This window comes from Hypanus sabinus, chromosome 3, assembly GCF_030144855.1.
Source record: "Hypanus sabinus isolate sHypSab1 chromosome 3, sHypSab1.hap1, whole genome shotgun sequence".
NCBI lineage: Eukaryota > Metazoa > Chordata > Chondrichthyes > Myliobatiformes > Dasyatidae > Hypanus > Hypanus sabinus.
In genome coordinates this window covers 6865347-6885076 of record NC_082708.1, presented here as the reverse complement: position 1 = coordinate 6885076, position 19730 = coordinate 6865347, and the positions used below count along the sequence as shown (strand labels likewise).

The following is a 19730-nucleotide window of genomic DNA, read 5'->3' as shown; positions in this document are numbered from 1 at the left end:
TTTCTGTGCTGTAACCATATATCAATTACAGCACGGAGACAGGCCATCTCGGCCCTTCTAGTCCGTGTAGTTCTCTCTGAGAATCATATTTATTAAATGGCTGACATACTGAATTTTATTGTCTTGAGGCAGTAGTAGAAATATAATTAATTGCACAAGTTAATTAATAAATAGTGAGGGAGAAAAGTAACAACGAATTTGTGTTCGTGGGACTGTTCGGAAACCTGATCGTGGAGGAGAAGTGGCTGTTCCTACAACTTTGAGTGTGGGTCTTCAGCCTCACTACCTCCTCACCGGTGGTAGTAAGGAGAAGGGGGCATGTTGCGGACGGTGAGGGTCCTTAGTGATCACTGCTGGCTTTTTTGAGGCATCGCCTTTGGAAGCTCTCCTCGGTGGTGGGGGGGAATGTGCCTGTGATGGGTGAGTCTACCAACCCCTGCTGCCTCTTGAAAATCCCTGTGTTGAGTTTATACATTCCCCCGTGACCCTGTGGGTTCCCCAGGGTGGGCCAGTTTCCTCCCACATCCCAAAGACACGCAAAATTGGTGAGCTTACCGTACACAGTAAATTCACCCCAGTGTGTGGGTGAGGGATACAGTCCGGGTGGGGATGGGTTAAGGTGGGTTTAGCATAGGATTGATGTAAATAGGCAAATGATAGCTCATAATTGTGAGCCGAAGGGCCTGTACATCTTCCTATGATTGATCTACATCAGGCCTCACGGAATCATAAAACACTTCAGCACATAAACAGGCCCTTCAGCCCATCTGATCCATGGCAAACCGATATTCTGCCTAGTCTTAGTCCACCAGGACCATTGCCCCAATATTCTTCCCATCCATGAACTTATCCAAACCTCTCCTAAATGTTGCAATCGAACCTGCATCCACCACTTCTGCTGTCATCTCATTCCACACTCACCACCCTCCGCATGAAGAAAATTCCCCTTCAACATTTCACCCTCCATGCTGAACTCATGCCCTCTAGTTCTAGTCTCACCCAACCTCAGTGGAAAAAGCCTGCTTTAACCCTCTCTATACCCCTCATAATTCTGCAGACTGTACCTCTATCAAATCTCCTCTCAATCTTCAACATTCCAGTGAATAAAGTCCTAACCTCCTCAATCTTTCCCCATAACTCAAGCCCTGGCAACATCCTTGTAAGTTTTCTCCGTGCTCTTTCAAACTTCTTGATATCTTTCCTGCAAGTAGGTGGCCAAAAATGTACACAATACTCCAAATTTGGCCTAATTAATATCTGAGACATCTTCAAAGTAACATCCCAACTCCGGTATCAATACATTGATTTATGAAGGCCAATGTGCCGAAAGTTTTCCTTGTGACCTGTGACGCCACTTTCAAGGAATTAAGGACCTCTATTCCCAGATCCCTCTGTTCTGCCACACTCCTCAGTGTCCTGATGTTCACTGTGTCCTGCCTGGTGGAAGTATATTCAAGACAAGACGATCAGGTTTGTTATCACTGGCGAATGTTGTGAAATTTGTAGTTTTGTGGCAGCACTGCTATGCAATACATTAAATTACTATAAATTACAATAAGGAATGTCTGTAAGCTAGGTAAATGAATAGTCAAAAGAGGAATAGTGAGATGAAGTTTATGTGTTCATCAACCATTCAGAAATCTGATGGCATAGGGGAAGAAGCTGTTCCTAAAATGTGTATGTGTGTGTGTGTGTGTGTGCACGCGTTCATTTGTTGGTGTGTCTGCAGGCTCCGGTACCTCCTACCTGATGGTAGCAATGAGAAGAGGGCATGTGCTGGGTGATGGGCGTCCTTTATGGTGGATGCCGCCTTTTTGAGGCTCTGCCTTTTGAAGATGTCCTCAAGGCCGGGAAAACTAGTGCCCGTGATGGAGACGTATGAGTTCACGACTTCCTGCAGTCTTTTCTGATCCTGCGTAGTGGCCCATCCCCCATACCAGACAGTGATGCAACCCATTTGAACACTCTCCATGGTACATCTTCAGAAGTCTTCTAGAGTCTTTTGTGACATACCACATCTCCTCAACTCCTAATGAAGAGAAGGATGGATGTGTGGATGCTGAGTTGATTGAGAGATATGAAGTTCATGTAGGAATGGACACTGAGATAGGACACTGAGATGAGGTGCTACATTTTGGTAGGACTAATCAGAATAGGACATACATGGTAAATGGTAGGGCATTGAAGAATGCAGTAGAACAGAGTGATCTAGGAATAATGGTGCATAGTTCCCTGAAGGTGGAATCTCATGTGGATAGGGTGGTGAAGAAAGCTTTTGGTATGCTGGCCTTTATAAATCAGAGCATTGAGTATAGGAGTTGGGATGTAATGTTAAAATTGTACAAGGCATTGGTAAGGCCAAATTTGGAGTATTGTGCACAGTTCTGGTCACTGAATTATAGGAAAGATGTCAACAAAATAGAGAGAGTTCAGAGAAGATTTACTAGAATGTTACCTGGGTTTTAGCACCTAAGTTACAGGGAAAGATTGAACAAGTTAGGTCTTTATTCTATGGAGCATAGAAGGTTGAGGGGGGACTTGATAGAGGTATTTAAAATTATGAGGGGAATAGATAGAGTTGACGTGGATAGGCTTTTTCCATTGAGAGTAGAGGAGATTCAAACAAGAGGTCATGAGTTGAGAGTTAGGGGGCAAAAGTTTAAGGGTAACATGAGGGGGAATTTCTTTACTCAGACAGTGGTAGCTGTGTGGAACGAGCTTCCAGTAGAAGTGGCAGAGACAGGTTCAGTATTGTCATTTAAAGCAAAATTGGATAGGTATATGGACAGGAAAGGAATTGAGGGTTATGGGCTGAGTGCAGGTTGGTGGGACTAGGTGAGAGTAAGTGTTCAACATGGACTGGAAGGGCCAAGATGGCCTGTTTCCATGCTGTATGGTTAAATACTCAGCTGGTCAGTCAAGATCTGCTGAATGGTCTCCAAACTGAAACAGTAACAGGTTTGGAGGATAGCTCGTGTTGTTCTGCTGTTTAAGAAAAGCGCTAAAATAAACCAGGAGGAGATAGGCTGGTGAGCCTGACATCAGTAGTGGGAAAGTAAATGGAAGGTATTCTAAGGGACCTAATAATATATGAATATTTGGGTAGAAATGAACTGATCTGGGATAGTCAACATGGCTTTGTTGGGTCATGTCTAACCAACTGTACGGAGTTTTTCAAGGAAGCTACCAAGAAAGTTGATGAAGTCAAGGCAGTGAATGTTGTCTACATGGACTTAAGTAAGGTCCTGCTTGGGAGGTCGGTCAAGAAGGTTCAGTCACTTGCCACTCAAGATGGGGCAATAAACTGGATTTGGCATTGGCTTCATGGGAAAAGTTAGAGAGTGGGAGTAGAGGGTTGCCCCTCTGACCGGCGGACTGTGACTAGCGGTGTGCCACAGGGATCGGTGCTGGGTCCGTTGATATTTGTCGATGATCTGGATGTTAATGTGGTAAACTGGATCAGGAAATTTGTGGATGACACCAATATTAGGGGTGCACTGGACAGCAAGGAAGTCTATCGGAGCTTGCAGAGGGATCTGGACCTGCTGGAAAAATGGCAGATGGAATTTAATGTAGACAACTGTGGGTGTTGTACTTCAGTCAGACTAATCAGGGTAGGTCTTACACAGTGAACGGTAGGGCACTGTGGAGTGTGGTAGAACAAAGGGATCCAGGAATATAGGTCCATAATCAGTTGAAAATGGCAGCACACAGGTAGACAGGGTCATAAAGAAAGCTTTTGGTTCATTGGCCTTCCTGAATCAATGTATTGAGAACAGGAGATGGATGTTATGGTGAATTTGTATAAGACATTGGTGAGGCCTAATTTGGAGTATTGTGTGCAGTTTTGGTCACCTTTCTACAAGAAGGATGTAAAAATAGGTTGAAAGAGTACAGAGAAAATTTACAAGGATGTTGCCGGGGCTTGAGGACCTGAGTTATGTAGAAAGATTGAACAGGTTAGGTCTTTACTCCTTGGAACATAGAAGATTGAGAGGAGATTTGATAGAGGCAAACAATATTACATGAGATATAGAGAGGGTAAATGCCAGCAAGTTATTTTCCCCACGGAGGTTAGGTAGAACTACATGAGGGGAAACTTCTTCACCCAGACAGTGGTGAGAGCGTGGAACAAGCTGTGGTGTGTGCAAGCTCGATTTCAGTGTTTAAGAGAAGCTTGGATAGTTACACGGATGGTAGGGGTTTGGAGGGCTATATGCAGGGAGAAGGCAGTTTAAATGTTTCAGTCTGGACTATTGGCCAAAGGGCCTGTTTCTGTGCTGTACTTCTTTGTGACTTCAACATCCTTTCTCTTCGAAGGTTCATTTATTATCAACATTCACATCTCGGAAACTCTTCTTCTCCAGAAAGCCAGGAAACCAAGAAAGAACGGTAGCACCATCATTAAAGCACCCCTGATCCCTCCTCCCCACACAAAAAAAAACAAAAACAGGCACGTCAATCCCCAAATCCCTCTTCCTCATACACAAAAAATTGAGAAAGATTGGGCAATAAACACAGAATATAAAAATACTTTAAGACTGTAAAAGAAGTCTATAGTCCAAGTCCAGAACCAAGACACAGAAAAGCTGGGTAACATTCTCCGGGCTCAGTGGCAGCCTCTGCCATCTCTGATAGCAAAGCGATCCCACCAGCGATCAAAAGGCAGTCTCCCCTCTCGATAGTAGAGTGATCCCACCAGTGATCAAAAGGCAGTCTCCCCTCTCGATAGCAGAGCGATCCCCCAGCGATCAAAACGCAGTCTCCCCTCTCCGATAGAACAGCGATCCCACCAGTGATCAGAACGCAGTCTCCACTCTCCGATAGCAGAGCGATCCCACCAGTGATCAAAACACAGTCTCCCCTCTCTGATAGCACAGCGATCCCACCAGTGATCAAAACGCAGTCTCCCCTCTCCGATAGCAGAGTGATCCCCCAGCAATCAAAACGCAGTCTCCACTCTCCGATAGCAGAGTGATCCCACCAGTGATCAAAACGCAGTCTCCCCTCTCCGATAGCAGAGTGATCCCCCAGCGATCAAAACGCAGTCTCCTCTCTCCGACAGCAGAGTGATCCCCCAGCAATCAGAACGCAGTCTCCCCTCTCCAATATCAGAGTGATCCCCCAGCAATCAAAACGCAGTCTCCCCTCTCCGATAGCAGAGTGATCCCCCAGCAATCAAAACGCAGTCTCCCCTCTCCGATAGCAAAGCGATCCCACCAGTGATCAAAACGCAGTCTCCCCTCTCCGATAGAACAGCGATCCCACCAGTGATCAAAACGCAGTCTCCTCTCTCCGACAGCAGAGTGATCCCCCAGCAATCAGAACGCAGTCTCCACTCTCCGATAGCAGAGCGATCCCACCAGTGATCAAAACACAGTCTCCCCTCTCTGATAGCAGAGTGATCCCCCAGCAATCAAAACGCAGTCTCCCCTCTCCGATAGAACAGCGATCCCACCAGTGATCAAAACGCAGTCTCCCCTCTCTGATAGCAGAGCGATCCCACCAGTGATCAAAACGCGGTCTCCCCTCTCCGTAGTGGAGTGATCCCACCAGTGATCAAAACGCAGTCTCCCCTCTCTGATAGCACAGCGATCCCACCAGTGATCAAAACGCAGTCTCCCCTCTCTGATAGCACAGCGATCCCACCAGTGATCAAAACGCAGTCTCCCCTCTCCGATAGCAGAGTGATCCCACCAGTGATCAAAACGCAGTCTCCCCTCTCTGATAGCACAGCGATCCCACCAGTGATCAAAACGCAGTCTCCTCTCTCCGATAGAACAGCGATCCCACCAGTGATCAAAACGCAGTCTCCTCTCTCCGACAGCAGAGTGATCCCCCAGCAATCAGAACGCAGTCTCCACTCTTCGATAGCAGAGCGATCCCACCAGTGATCAAAACACAGTCTCCCCTCTCCGATAGCAGAGTGATCCCCCAGCAATCAAAACGCAGTCTCCCCTCTCCGATAGAACAGCGATCCCACCAGTGATCAAAACGCAGTCTCCCCTCTCTGATAGCAGAGCGATCCCACCAGTGATCAAAACGCAGTCTCCTCTCTCCGACAGCAGAGTGATCCCCCAGCAATCAGAACGCAGTCTCCCCTCTCCGATAGAACAGCGATCCCACCAGTGATCAAAACGCAGTCTCCCCTCTCTGATAGCAGAGCGATCCCACCAGTGATCAAAACGCGGTCTCCCCTCTCCGTAGTGGAGTGATCCCACCAGTGATCAAAACGCAGTCTCCCCTCTCTGATAGCACAGCGATCCCACCAGTGATCAAAACGCAGTCTCCCCTCTCTGATAGCAGAGCGATCCCACCAGTGATCAAAACGCGGTCTCCCCTCTCCGTAGTGGAGTGATCCCACCAGTGATCAAAACGCAGTCTCCCCTCTCTGATAGCACAACGATCCCACCAGTGATCAAAACGCAGTCTCCCCTCTCCGATAGCAAAGCGATCCCACCAGTGATCAAAACGCAGTCTCCCCTCTCTGATAGCACAGCGATCCCACCAGTGATCAAAACGCAGTCTCCCCTCTCCGATATCAGAGTGATCCCACCAGTGATCAAAACGCAGTCTCCCCTCTCCAATAGCAGAGTGATCCCCCAGCAATCAAAACGCAGTCTCCCCTCTCCAATAGCAGAGTGATCCCCCAGCAATCAAAACGCAGTCTCCCCTCTCCGATAGAACAGCGATCCCACCAGTGATCAAAACGCAGTCTCCTCTCTCCGACAGCAGAGTGATCCCCCAGCAATCAGAACGCAGTCTCCCCTCTCCGATAGCAGAGTGATCCCACCAGTGATCAAAACGCAGTCTCCCCTCTCCGATATCAGAGTGATCCCACCAGTGATCAAAACGCAGTCTCCCCTCTCCGATAGAACAGCGATCCCACCAGTGATCAAAACGCAGTCTCCTCTCTCCGACAGCAGAGTGATCCCCCAGCAATCAGAACGCAGTCTCCACTCTCCGATAGCAGAGCGATCCCACCAGTGATCAAAACACAGTCTCCCCTCTCCGATAGCAGAGTGATCCCCCAGCAATCAAAACGCAGTCTCCCCTCTCCGATAGCAGAGCGATCCCCCAGTGATCAAAACGCAGTCTCCCCTCTCCGATAGAACAGCGATCCCACCAGTGATCAAAACGCAGTCTCCTCTCTCCGACAGCAGAGTGATCCCCCAGCAATCAGAACGCAGTCTCCCCTCTCCGATAGCAGAGTGATCCCACCAGTGATCAAAACGCAGTCTCCCCTCTCTGATAGCACAGCGATCCCACCAGTGATCAAAACGCAGTCTCCCCTCTCTGATAGCACAGCGATCCCACCAGTGATCAAAACGCAGTCTCCCCTCTCTGATAGCACAGCGATCCCACCAGTGATCAAAACGCAGTCTCCCCTCTCTGATAGCACAGCGATCCCACCAGTGATCAAAACGCAGTCTCCCCTCTCCGATAGCAAAGCGATCCCACCAGTGATCAAAACGCAGTCTCCCCTCTCCGATATCAGAGTGATCCCCCAGCGATCAAAACGCAGTCTCCCCTCTCCGATATCAGAGTGATCCCCCAGCGATCAAAACGCAGTCTCCCCTCTCCAATATCAGAGTGATCCCACCAGTGATCAAAACGCAGTCTCCCCTCTCCAATATCAGAGTGATCCCACCAGTGATCAAAACGCAGTCTCCCCTCTCCTATATCAGAGTGATCCCACCAGTGATCAAAACACAGTCTCCCCTCTCCAATATCAGAGTGATCCCACCAGTGATCAAAACGCAGTCTCCTCTCTCCTATATCAGAGTGATCCCACCAGTGATCAAAACGCAGTCTCCCCTCTCCTATATCAGAGTGATCCCACCAGTGATCAAAACGCAGTCTCCTCTCTCCGTAGCAGAGTGATCCCACCAGTGATCAAAACGCAGTCTCCTCTCTCCGTAGCAGAGTGATCCCCCAGCGATCAGAACACAGTCTCCCCTCTCCAATAGCAGAGTGATCCCCCAGCAATCAAAACGCAGTCTCCCCTCTCCGATAGCACAGCGATCCCACCAGTGATCAAAACGCAGTCTCCCCTCTCCGATAGCAGTGCGATCCCACCAGTGATCAAAACGCAGTCTCCCCTCTCCGGTAGCAGTGCGATCCCACCAGTGATCAAAACGCAGTCTCCCCTCTCTGATAGCAGAGTGATCCCCCAGCAATCAGAACGCAGTCTCCCCTCTCCGAAAGCAGAGTGATCCCCCAGCGATCAGAACACAGGTAGCTGGTGCTCTCCTTACACATTTGCCTTGATGCTTCAACCTCCTTCGTCACTTTAATTGTTAAACAATGGAAAGTTTAATTGGTGAAATGGAGTCGAACATTGGCTTGCACCCAACAGCCTTCTCACCAAGAGGTTCGTGCACACTCCCTCTGCCTCCCAGAATCCTCTCGGAGACTGCAGAGCACTGAAACACCCAAACCATCTCCAAACTGCAAATCTCAGGCTCCAGCAGTTCCAGAATCACATTCGAGATGAAAAACAAACGTAAAAGAGTTGAAATATATGGTTTCATGATCTATCCAGAAGATGTCAACCGAAGGAGCGTTGTACACAGGCGTCTTCTTGACCAGAAGTCAGTATAATCTTACCAGATCTTTCGTGCATTTCCAATTCTTTCCATTTTTATTTTGGACTTTTAGCATCTGCGGCGCTTTAGTTTCAATAAAACTTTGACAGGCTTCTATGGACGCACAGTGGGGAGTATCCTAACTGGTTGCACCACGGGTCGGTACGGAGATGCTGAAGCTCAGGAACAGAAAAGTTTATAGAAAAGTGGTGGATGTGGCCCAGTCCATCACAGGCAAAGCCCTCTGCACCACTTGAGCACATCTACAACAAGCACTCCAACGAGAAAGCAGCAACCATCATCATTACCCCACCATCCAGGCCATGCTTCCTTCTCACTGCTACCCTCAGGCAAGAAGCACAGGAGACTCGGGACTCTCCCCACCAGCTTCAGGAACCCCATAACTATCAGATCATGAACTACTGTGGATAACTTTACTCACACAACACTGAACCTACAGACTCACTTTCAACGACTCTTTACAACTCAAGCTCTCAGATTTGTTTGCAGAGTTTGCCTTTGTTTACACACTGGTAGTTTGAGTCTTTCTTAATAAATAGTTTATTTCATAAATTCTATTGTATTTCTTTATTTTCCTGTAAATGCCTGCAAGAAAGTGAATCTCAAGGTAATATTTGGTAAAAATAAACTTACTTTGATAATGACACACACAAAATGCTGGAGGAACTCAGCAGGTCAGGCAGCATTTATGGGGAGGAATAAAGAGTCGATGTTTCGGGGCGAGACCCTCCAGCATTTTGTGTGTGTTACTCTGGATTTTCAGCATCTGTAGGAACTTTTGTGTTTATACTTTGATAATAAATTTACTTTGAACTTTGAACCTAGGAGTTCTCAGTAACAGAAGCACAAACAAGAGGCTGGAGAACACAAAAGCCAAATTTATTGAGAAACATAAATGTTTAATATTTACAGTAATCCGACTACCTGGGTTGTACTGACTGAGTGATATGTTGGTAAGCCTGGACCTGCTCCATGATCAATGACTCTTGTTCCAGTGAGTGTATCCTGCGCCATGTCATACAGGAAGCCGCTGGCACTCTGCTGCCTGTCGTTCTGTGCTCTGTGTTGGTCTGGAGCGCTCGTGCCTTGCTGACATCACTCAGCCACAAGCACGCCGTGGAGAATCAGGACAAGGGTTCTTAACCAAAACTGGGCTTTCCAAAGCACAAAATCGCATTAAAGCAGGGGTTCTTAACCTGGGGTCCACGTAACCCTTGAGGGGTTGGGGTCCAAGGGCAGATTCCAGGGAGACTGTAAATCTTGTTATTTAAGGCGTTAAAGAAGCACAAATATTGCCATATCACGCATTTGTTTTTTTAAAAAATATGTTGATAACTATTTCAATAGGTGGTTGGTGGCGCTCTGGAGTTGTAAGGCGCTCTGCTGGCCTGCAGGTCACCCTTGGGCGAGGTGTAGCACCCACTTAGCCCCCATGTGAAGCCAGAGGAGCAACTGATGCATATCACAAGTCCTGGTTATGTGACCACTGACACCAATTTCTCAAGAGTATTGATAATGTCTATGGTCACCCGTCTTGTAAAGACATTGCCCAGAAGGCGGCAATATCAAACCACTTCTGTAGAAAGGAATTCATAGTCAAGTCCGTGATCACTCATGTCATATGACACGGCACATAAGCATGATGATGGTTGCTTTTGTAATATTTTGTATTTTATTTTATATATTTAAATACATCATTCTGAGAAGGGGTCCATATGCTTCAGTGCACTGCTAAAGGGGTCCATGGTTTAAATAGGTTAAGAACCCTTGATCTAAAGGATAGTTGGCGAGACGTCACTTCTTTAAAGTAGACTAGGGGCTTCTGCAGTGTCTGATTCATGTTTCGGAAGGCACAGTAATGGAGTGGCTGGTGTAACCCTTTATCAAAAATGATCAGGCTTCAAGTCCCCATGACCCCGTGATTCCTCCAGGTGCTCCGGTTTCCTCCCACACTCCAAAGATGTACAGGTTCGGGTTAGTGAGTCGTGGGCGTGCTACGTTGGTGCTGGAATCACGGCGATACTTGCGGGCTGCCTCCATTACATCACTGGACTGTGTTGGTCATTGACACAAATAAGGCATTTCACTGTATGTTTCGATGTTCCAATGTCCATGTGACAAATAAAGCTAATCTTTAAAAAAATCTCTCTTGATCCATCACACTCATGACTTGTGGACGGTCTTGTCCCGGTCGGTGTGTCGGAACTGCCCGTGTGAGTGCGGCTCCAGCAACTCTCGAGGAGCTCGACTCCATTCAGGATGAAACAGCCCTCTCAATCGGCTATCCACCCTCGCTAAACACTCCCTCCCTCCCAACGCTAGCGCACAGTATACCAAACGCACCGCAGTTACTCACCGACAGATCCTCCCAAACCCGCCACCTCTCCCACCCAGAGAGACAAGGGACCCCACCAGCCACATGTCCCCCTCCCAGTCACACACCGTCCCCTCACCATCACCGTGTCTGAATCCCGGAACTCCCTTCCTGACAGCACTATGGGGTGGGGAAGGGAGGGGGGGGGTGCTCCTTCACCGGAAGGATTGCAGTGAATCACCCCACCCCCAAAGGACAGTTCAGTTTAGTGTTTACACTCAATGGCCACTTTAAAAAGTACAGGGGTGGAACTCCACGTGGTCTTCTGCTGCTGTAGCCCATCCACGTCAAGGTTCAATGTGTGTTCAGAGATGTTCTTCTGCACACCATTGTTTGAGTTCCTGTCAGCCTGAACCAGTCTGGCCGTTCTCCTCTGAGCTCTCTCATCAACAATGTGCTTTTGCCCACACAACTGCTGCCCACTCCATAAACTCTGGAGACGGTTGTGTGTGACCGCACCCAAACCACTCCGTGGGTCACCAACAATCATTCCAAGGTCAAAATCACTTCGACCATAAGGCCATACATTTCTTCCCCATTCTGATGTTTGGTCTGAACATCGACTGAATTTCACGATCATGTCTGTGTGCTTTTATGCATTGATTTGCTGCCACATGATTGGCTGATGAGATATTTGCGTTAACGAATAGGTGTACCTAATAAAGTGGCCACTGGGCACACTTACCTCGCACGCTTTGCAAAATACAGTGCAACGTGTCACTTGCATTAACAACCAACACCACCGACGATGTGCTGAGGGCAGCCCGCAAGTATCGCCATGTATTCTGGCACCAACAGATATTTAAGGAGGGAAAATAAATGCCACCCAGGCCAAATGGACATAAAAAGATATCTTTGCCTCTTCAGGGCTGAGTAGCAGCTCGGTGGAATGCATTTCCTTTTTTAACAAGATTAACTCTGTCATGGACAGTTCCAAGCCCGACTGCGAATGGAGGATGGTTTTACATGGGGCTGGCAACCCCATCCTGTAAAAACCCAGAGCTACAGAAACACCAACAGAAGCTCCAAAGTCCTCATCCCTGGGAGAGGAAGGATCTTTGAAGATGGGTTCCACCTGGGGACAACTTGAAAGACCAGCCCAGGACCGAGGATTCTGGCAAGATGCCCATGCCCCAGTAGGGGTGACAGGCTTAAGTAGTTGTTGTTATTGTTCCTTTCAGCACCTTGTGGCACTCCAGGCAGCTATTGCCATTTCTTAAGCATTTTAGTCTATTTTTTATGATGCCATGTTGCTAGTTTGAGTGTCAGATGGAAAGCCAGCAAGGAGCCGGCTGGATTCGAACCCGGGACCACTTGCCTCAAAGTCTGGTGCAGATGCCACCAGACCAACGGCCAGCTAAGGGCTTAGGTAGCAAATTTAATAAGATTAGATGGAAATTTATTAAACACAAGTGACATTGATCCCTAAGCCAAGTGGACATACACACTCAATGTCATCATATTAACCACTGCCAGGGCTGGGTGAGAGGAGTAGGCCACTCCATCGAGGTCAGATGATTAACCCGGAAAAGTGTGAAGTGATTCACTCTTTGGGGGCGAACCTGAAGGCTGAGGACAGGGTCAGTAGCAGGATTCTCAGCAGTGTGGAGGTACAGAGGGATCTCGGGGTTCATGTCCATCGACCCCTCAACGTCGCTGCGGGAGTTGACAGGGTTGTTAAGAAGGAATATGGGGCGTCGGACGTCATCAGTTGGAGGGATTGAGTTCACAAGTCACAAGGTGACCTTGCAGCTCCATAAAACCCTGGTTAGACCGCACTTGGATATTGTGTTCACTTCTGGTCACCTCATTAGAGGAAGGATGTGGAAGCTTTAGAGAGGGTACAGAGGAGATTTACCAGGATGTTGCCTGGATTAGAGAGGGTGCAGAGGAGATTTACCAGGATGCTGCCTGGATTAGAGAGGGTGCAGAGGAGATTCACCAGGATGCTGCCTGGATTAGAGAGGGTGCAGAGGAGATTTACCAGGATGCTGCCTGGATTAGAGAGGGTGCAGAGGAGATTTACCAGGATGTTGCCTGGATTAGAGAGGGTGCAGAGGAGATTTACCAGGATGCTGCCTGGATTAGAGAGGGTGCAGAGGAGATTTACCAGGATGCTGCCTGGATTAGAGAGGGTGCAGAGGAGATTTACCAGGATGTTGCCTGGATTAGAGAGGGTGCAGAGGAGATTTACCAGGATGCTGCCTGGATTAGAGAGGGTGCAGAGGAGATGCTGCCTGGATTAGAGAGGGTGCAGAGGAGATTCACCAGGATGCTGCCTGGATTAGAGAGGGTGCAGAGGAGATTTACCAGGATGTTGCCTGGATTAGAGAGGGTGCAGAGGAGATTTACCAGGATGCTGCCTGGATTAGAGAGGGTGCAGAGGAGATTCACCAGGATGCTGCCTGGATTAGAGAGGGTGCAGAGGAGATTTACCAGGATGCTGCCTGGATTAGAGAGGGTGCAGAGGAGATGCTGCCTGGATTAGAGAGGGTGCAGAGGAGATTTACCAGGATGCTGCCTGGATTAGAGAAGGTGCAGAGGAGATGCTGCCTGGATTAGAGAGGGTGCAGAGGAGATTTACCAGGATGCTGCCTGGATTAGAGAGGGTGCAGAGGAGATTTACCAGGATGCTGCCTGGATTAGAGAAGGTGCAGAGGAGATTTACCAGGATGCTGCCTGGATTAGAGGGTGCAGAGGAGATTCACCAGGATGCTGCCTGGATTAGAGAGGGTGCAGAGGAGATTTACCAGGATGCTGCCTGGATTAGAGAGGGTGCAGAGGAGATTTACCGGGATGCTGCCTGGATTAGAGAGGGTGCAGAGGAGATTCACCAGGATGCTGCCTGGATTAGAGAGGGTGCAGAGGAGATTTACCACGGTGCTGCCTGGATTAGAGAGGGTGCAGAGGAGATTCACCAGGATGCTGCCTGGATTAGAGAGGGTGCAGAGGAGATTCACCAGGATGCTGCCTGGATTAGAGAGGGTGAAGAGGAGATTCACCAGGATGCTGCCTGGATTAGAGAGGGTGCAGAGGAGTTTCACCAGGATGCTGCCTGGATTAGAGAGGGTGCAGAGGAGATTCACCAGGATGCTGCCTGGATTAGAGAGGGTGAAGAGGAGATTCACCAGGATGCTGCCTGGATTAGAGAGGGTGCAGAGGAGATTTACCAGGATGCTGCCTGGATTAGAGAGGGTGCAGAGGAGATTTACCAGGATGCTGCCTGGATTAGAGAGGGTGCAGAGGAGATTCACCAGGATGCTGTGTGGATTAGAGAGAGTGCAGAGGAGATTCACCAGGATGCTGCCTGGATTAGAGAGGGTGCAGAGGAGATTTACCAGGATGCTGCCTGGATTAGAGAGGGTGCAGAGGAGATTTACCGGGATGCTGCCTGGATTAGAGAGGGTGCAGAGGAGATTTACCGGGATGCTGCCTGGATTAGAGAGGGTGAAGAGGAGATTCACCAGGATGCTGCCTGGATTAGAGAGGGTGCAGAGGAGTTTCACCAGGATGCTGCCTGGATTAGAGAGGGTGAAGAGGAGATTCACCAGGTTGCTGCCTGGATTAGAGAGGGTGAAGAGGAGATTCACCAGGTTGCTGCCTGGATTAGAGAGGGTGCAGAGGAGATTCACCAGGTTGCTGCCTGGATTAGAGAGGGTGAAGAGGAGATTCACCAGGTTGCTGCCTGGATTAGAGAGGGTGCAGAGGAGATTCACCAGGTTGCTGCCTGGATTAGAGAGGGTGAAGAGGAGATTCACCAGGATGCTGCCTGGATTAGAGAGGGTGAAGAGGAGATTCACCAGGTTGCTGCCTGGATTAGAGAGGGTGAAGAGGAGATTCACCAGGTTGCTGCCTGGATCAGAGAGGGTGAAGAGGAGATTCACCAGGATGCTGCCTGGATTAGAGAGGGTGCAGAGGAGATTCACCAGGTTGCTGCCTGGATTAGAGAGGGTGAAGAGGAGATTCACCAGGTTGCTGCCTGGATTAGAGAGGGTGCAGAGGAGATTCACCAGGTTGCTGCCTGGATTAGAGAGGGTGAAGAGGAGATTCACCAGGTTGCTGCCTGGATTAGAGAGGGTGCAGAGGAGATTCACCAGGATGCTGCCTGGATTAGAGAGGGTGAAGAGGAGATTCACCAGGATGCTGCCTGGATTAGAGAGGGTGCAGAGGAGATTCACCAGGTTGCTGCCTGGATTAGAGAGGGTGAAGAGGAGATTCACCAGGTTGCTGCCTGGATTAGAGAGGGTGAAGAGGAGATTCACCAGGTTGCTGCCTGGATCAGAGAGGGTGAAGAGGAGATTCACCAGGATGCTGCCTGGATTAGAGAGGGTGCAGAGGAGATTCACCAGGTTGCTGCCTGGATTAGAGAGGGTGAAGAGGAGATTCACCAGGTTGCTGCCTGGATTAGAGAGGGTGAAGAGGAGATTCACCAGGATGCTGCCTGGATTAGAGAGGGTGAAGAGGAGATTCACCAGGATGCTGCCTGGATTAGGCACCATGTCCTATGAGGACAGGCTGAGCAAATTGATGCTTAGAGGGGTGAGAGGAAGACAGAGACATCAGACATGGCTCAGAGACTGGTGGAACCTGGTAAAGTACTAGAATAGTCATAGTGCCTTACAGCAAGGAAACAGGCCCTTTGGCCCAACCTGTCCTTGCCGACTGTGTTGCCCACCTCTCGCGTTTCGACCACAGCACTCGAAGCCTCTTCTATCCATGTACTTACCTAGGTAAGACCATACGACATAAGAACAGAATTAGGCCATTCAGCCCATCAAGTCTGCGCCACCATTCCAGCATGGCCAATTTATTATCCCTCTCGACCCCATTCTCCTGCCTTCCCCACATAACCTTTGATGCCCTGACTAACCAAGAGCCTATCAACCTCCACTTTAAGCAGGTGGCATATCGGTAAGCATAACATTTTACAACACTAGTTGTAATATTGGGGTTCAGTTCCCGCCACTGTCTGCAAGGAGTTTCCTGCGATTGTGTGAGCTGCCTCCAGGTGATCTGGTCTTCTCCCACATTCCAAAGGTGCATGGGTTAGGGTTAGTGAGTTGTGGGCATCTTACTTAAGCCCAGTCGCGTGGCAACACTTGCGAAATGTCCCCAACACATCCTCCATGCAATGAGGCATTTCACTGTATGTGGCAAATATAATTTACTTTTAGATGTGCCCACCTCCAAGGCCATTTATTTAATAATAATAGGCATCCGTTAGTCTCGTGAGACCATGGATTTCCAGGGCGCAGACCTGGGCAGGGTTGTATGGGAGACCGACAGTTGCCCAAGCTGCTGGCCTTGCCCTCTCTACGCCACCAATATTGTCCAAGGGAAGGGCACTAGGACCCAAGCAGCTTGGCACCAGTGACATCGCAGAGCAATGCAATGTGTTGAAAAGTGCCTTGCTCAAGGACACAACACGCTGCCTCAGCTGAGGCTCGAACCAGTGACCTTCAGATCACTAGACCGATGCCTTATCCACAAGGCCACGTGTCAACACAGCCATCTATTGATTGTTTATTTAAAGACAAAGCACGGAACAGCCCACTGAACCACGCCACCCAGCCACCCTGTCCCAATCACATGACAATTTACAATGACCAATCAACCTACTAATTGATCCATCTTTGGATTGTGGGAGAATCCGGCACTTTTTCCAAATATGCCCCACCCTTTGCGAGAAGCAACTGTCACATTTGGGTCATTCAAGAAACTTAGGTAGGCACATGGATGACAGAAAAATGGAGGTTCTGTGGGAGGGAAAGGTTAGATTGATCCTGGAGTAGGTTAAAAGCTTAGCACAACAGCGTGGGCCAAAAGACCCTTGTACTGTTCTATGAACTCTTGGCCTCAACCAAATTTACATCTTCTTATCCAAACAAACGTAATTTGCTAATGAATTCTGTTCAATAATGCCCTGCGTTGCCCGGGATCGACCCTCAGTGGCCATTTTATTAGGTACAGGAGAGGAACCCAGTGTGATCTTCTGCTGCTGTAGCCCGTCCATTTCAAGGTTTGCCGTGCTGTGTGTTCACAGATGCCCTTCTGCACGAAACTGTTGTAACACGTGATTATCTCAGTTACTGTCAGCTAGAACCAGGCTGGCCATTCTCCTCTGATCTCTCACATTATCAAGGCACCTTCGATCTATAGGATAGCCGTCGAGCCGGTGCGAGTCACATTCTGAAAGAAAGCAGACGCCGGGGATCCCAGGCGGTGTCGGTAACTCGTCTGTCCCATCTCGAAACACAGACCAAGGAGTCTAACGCATGCACGAGTCTGAATGACAACTGAACCTCTTGACCATGTCTGCATGCTTTTATGCATTGAGTTACTGCCACGTGATTGGCTGATCAGACATTTGCATTAATGAGCAGGTGTACAGGTGTACCTAATAAAGCGGACACTGAACGGATGTTGTGAACCGTGTTGAAAAGAATTCCAGCAAACGGAACATGAGAGAATGCAGTGACAATTATTAATCAGGTTCCTATATATAAAAAAAATCACATTGTAGGGTGCCAATGATTTTTGATTTCAGATGCTTCCAATGACACATTTTTGTAATTTTTATGTTCTGTTTGTTTAAACTGCAATAAAAATTATAATTATTGGTTGGGGTTGGTTTCTGCGATCACTGGGAGGGTGTGTCTTCAGAGTTCAATTGGGACTCTCCGATCTCAGTGAGAAAGTCCAAGTTGCTGCTGCTAGGAAGCCCTGTGAAGCTGAATTTGGAGGACACCTTCACCCACTGGTCTCGATTGGCTTTTACCTGCTGGTACAGAGGTTCTGCCAGAGGGAAGATGTCCATCAGGAGCCTGGAGAGAGAAGAGAAAGTCACAGAGATGCACAGAGTAGAAACAGGCCCCTCATCCCATCAGCTCACCCCTGACCTTTTGGCCCACTATGTCTGCCCGCATTAAGACCACATCCAAAATTCCGAAGGAACTCAACACATCAGGCAGCATCTATGGAGAGGAATAAACAGTTGATGTTTTGGGCTGAGGCCCTTCATCAGGTCTGGAAAGGAAGGGCGAGGAAGCCAGAGTAAGAAGTTTGGGGGGAGGGGAAGGAGGACAAGCTAGAAAGTGATGGGTGAAGCCAGGTGGGTGGGAGAGGTGGATGAAGTAAGAAGCTGGGAGATGGAAAAGGTAAAGGGCTGGGGAAGAAGGAATCTGATAGGAGAGGAGAGAGGACCACGGGAGAAAGGGAAGGGGAAAGGGGCACGAGGAGGAGGTGATAGGCAGGTGAGACGAGTTAAGGGGGGGCCAGAGTGGGGTACTGAAGGAGAGGGAAGGGGAAGAGGGAAAGAAATTACCGGAAGTTGGAGAAATCGATGTTCATGCCATCAGATTAGAGTCTACCCAGACGGAATATGAGGCGCTGCCCCTCCAACCGGTGTGAGATCAGCATGGCCGTAGGGAAGGCCATGAACCAATATGTCGGAATGGGAACAGGGAGTGGAATTAAAATGGGTGGCCAAGGGAAATTCTGCATTTTGCAGGTGGAGCAAAGGTGCTTTTGTGTACTGCTCTGGACTTCCCACATCTGAACCATCTCTTCCATATCTTATTACTTAAGCGTCCGTCTGACTCTTGAACATTTGTTTCTATCTGGTTCCTCATCATTTGGCTTTTCTTTTCTGCTACATCAATGTACAAATCTATGGAACGATCTGTATGGATGGTCCATTATCATCCGGTAAGATGGTGGCATGTTTGCACACAGCAGCCAACCAAAGGTATTTGATTAAATGTGTGTTTTTCTAAACAATCACAAAACAATTCTACTCCAAGACCTGCAGGGCTTCCCCATGAGCCGCTGGTTGGTCAGACTGGTGTTGGCAGCAGAGCCGGCCGAGGGGTCAAAGGGGCCGGCTGGGGTGTCGGAGAGTTTGGAGAGGTCAGAGGAGTTTGGGTTTGTGTTTGAAGGAGCTGATCCGGCTGCAGACCGTGCTGCTCGGGAGATTCGGAGTCAGTGCGCAAAGAATAACAGCGGGAGATTGTCTCTGACGGTCCACTGGCAACTGCAAGGCTCTGTTGGACAGTGATAAAGTAAGCTTCCACAGGCCTGTCATGTTTGTCTGCTGGGAGCTGTGTAGCCTCGGCTGTAGGGAGGACCAGGCCTCGAGCCATAGGCTGACCTGCTGCTGCTGCTGGAGACGGAGGCGTCCATGCTCGGCTAGGAGCTGGCCCGTCCCACTGGTGCTGCCCTCCTGTGGTCAAGTGACGGAATGGCAGGCTGGATTGTGTGCGACTGCACATTACCGGGAGACTGTACCATCAATTGTGGGACATGTTGCTCAAGGTCTTGGACTATATATATGCTTTTTGTGTGAATATGCTTCTTTGCTCGCTATTTTGAATATGCTGTTTTCTATGTTTCACATCTTGGCTGCAGAGGAACGCTGTTTCATTCGCTGTATTTATGTGTGGTTGAATGATAATTAAATTTGATTTGATTTTGACAGAAAAACTTTTCACTAGGAGAAGGGATGAGCCATCTGACCTGTTCAGTGTGTCTGCCATTCAATATGGGATCATGGCTGATCCGGCCATTACTGAGCTCGTCCTTCCCTTTCTCCCATGGTCCACTTTCCTCTCCGATCAAATTCCTTCCTCTTCAGCCATTTACCTTTATCAACTATCACCTCCAAGCTTCTCACTTCATCCCTTCTCTCACCTATCAGCTGCCAGCTTGTGCTCCTCCCTGTCCTTTCATCTTCATATTCTGGCTTCTGT

General features: G+C 48.8%; 1 protein-coding gene across 1 annotated transcript in view; it reads right to left on the bottom strand.

Moving 5' to 3' along the window:
• Positions 1-16892: 16892 nt before the first annotated feature.
• LOC132390692 (cGMP-dependent 3',5'-cyclic phosphodiesterase) overlaps positions 16893-19730 on the bottom strand; it is a 345293-nt gene continuing 342455 nt past the window's right edge. The window contains exon 30 of the mRNA XM_059963249.1: positions 16893-17807. Coding sequence (XP_059819232.1) covers positions 17624-17807 — 184 coding nt within the window. The 3' untranslated portion in view covers positions 16893-17623. The remainder of the gene's footprint in view (positions 17808-19730) is intronic.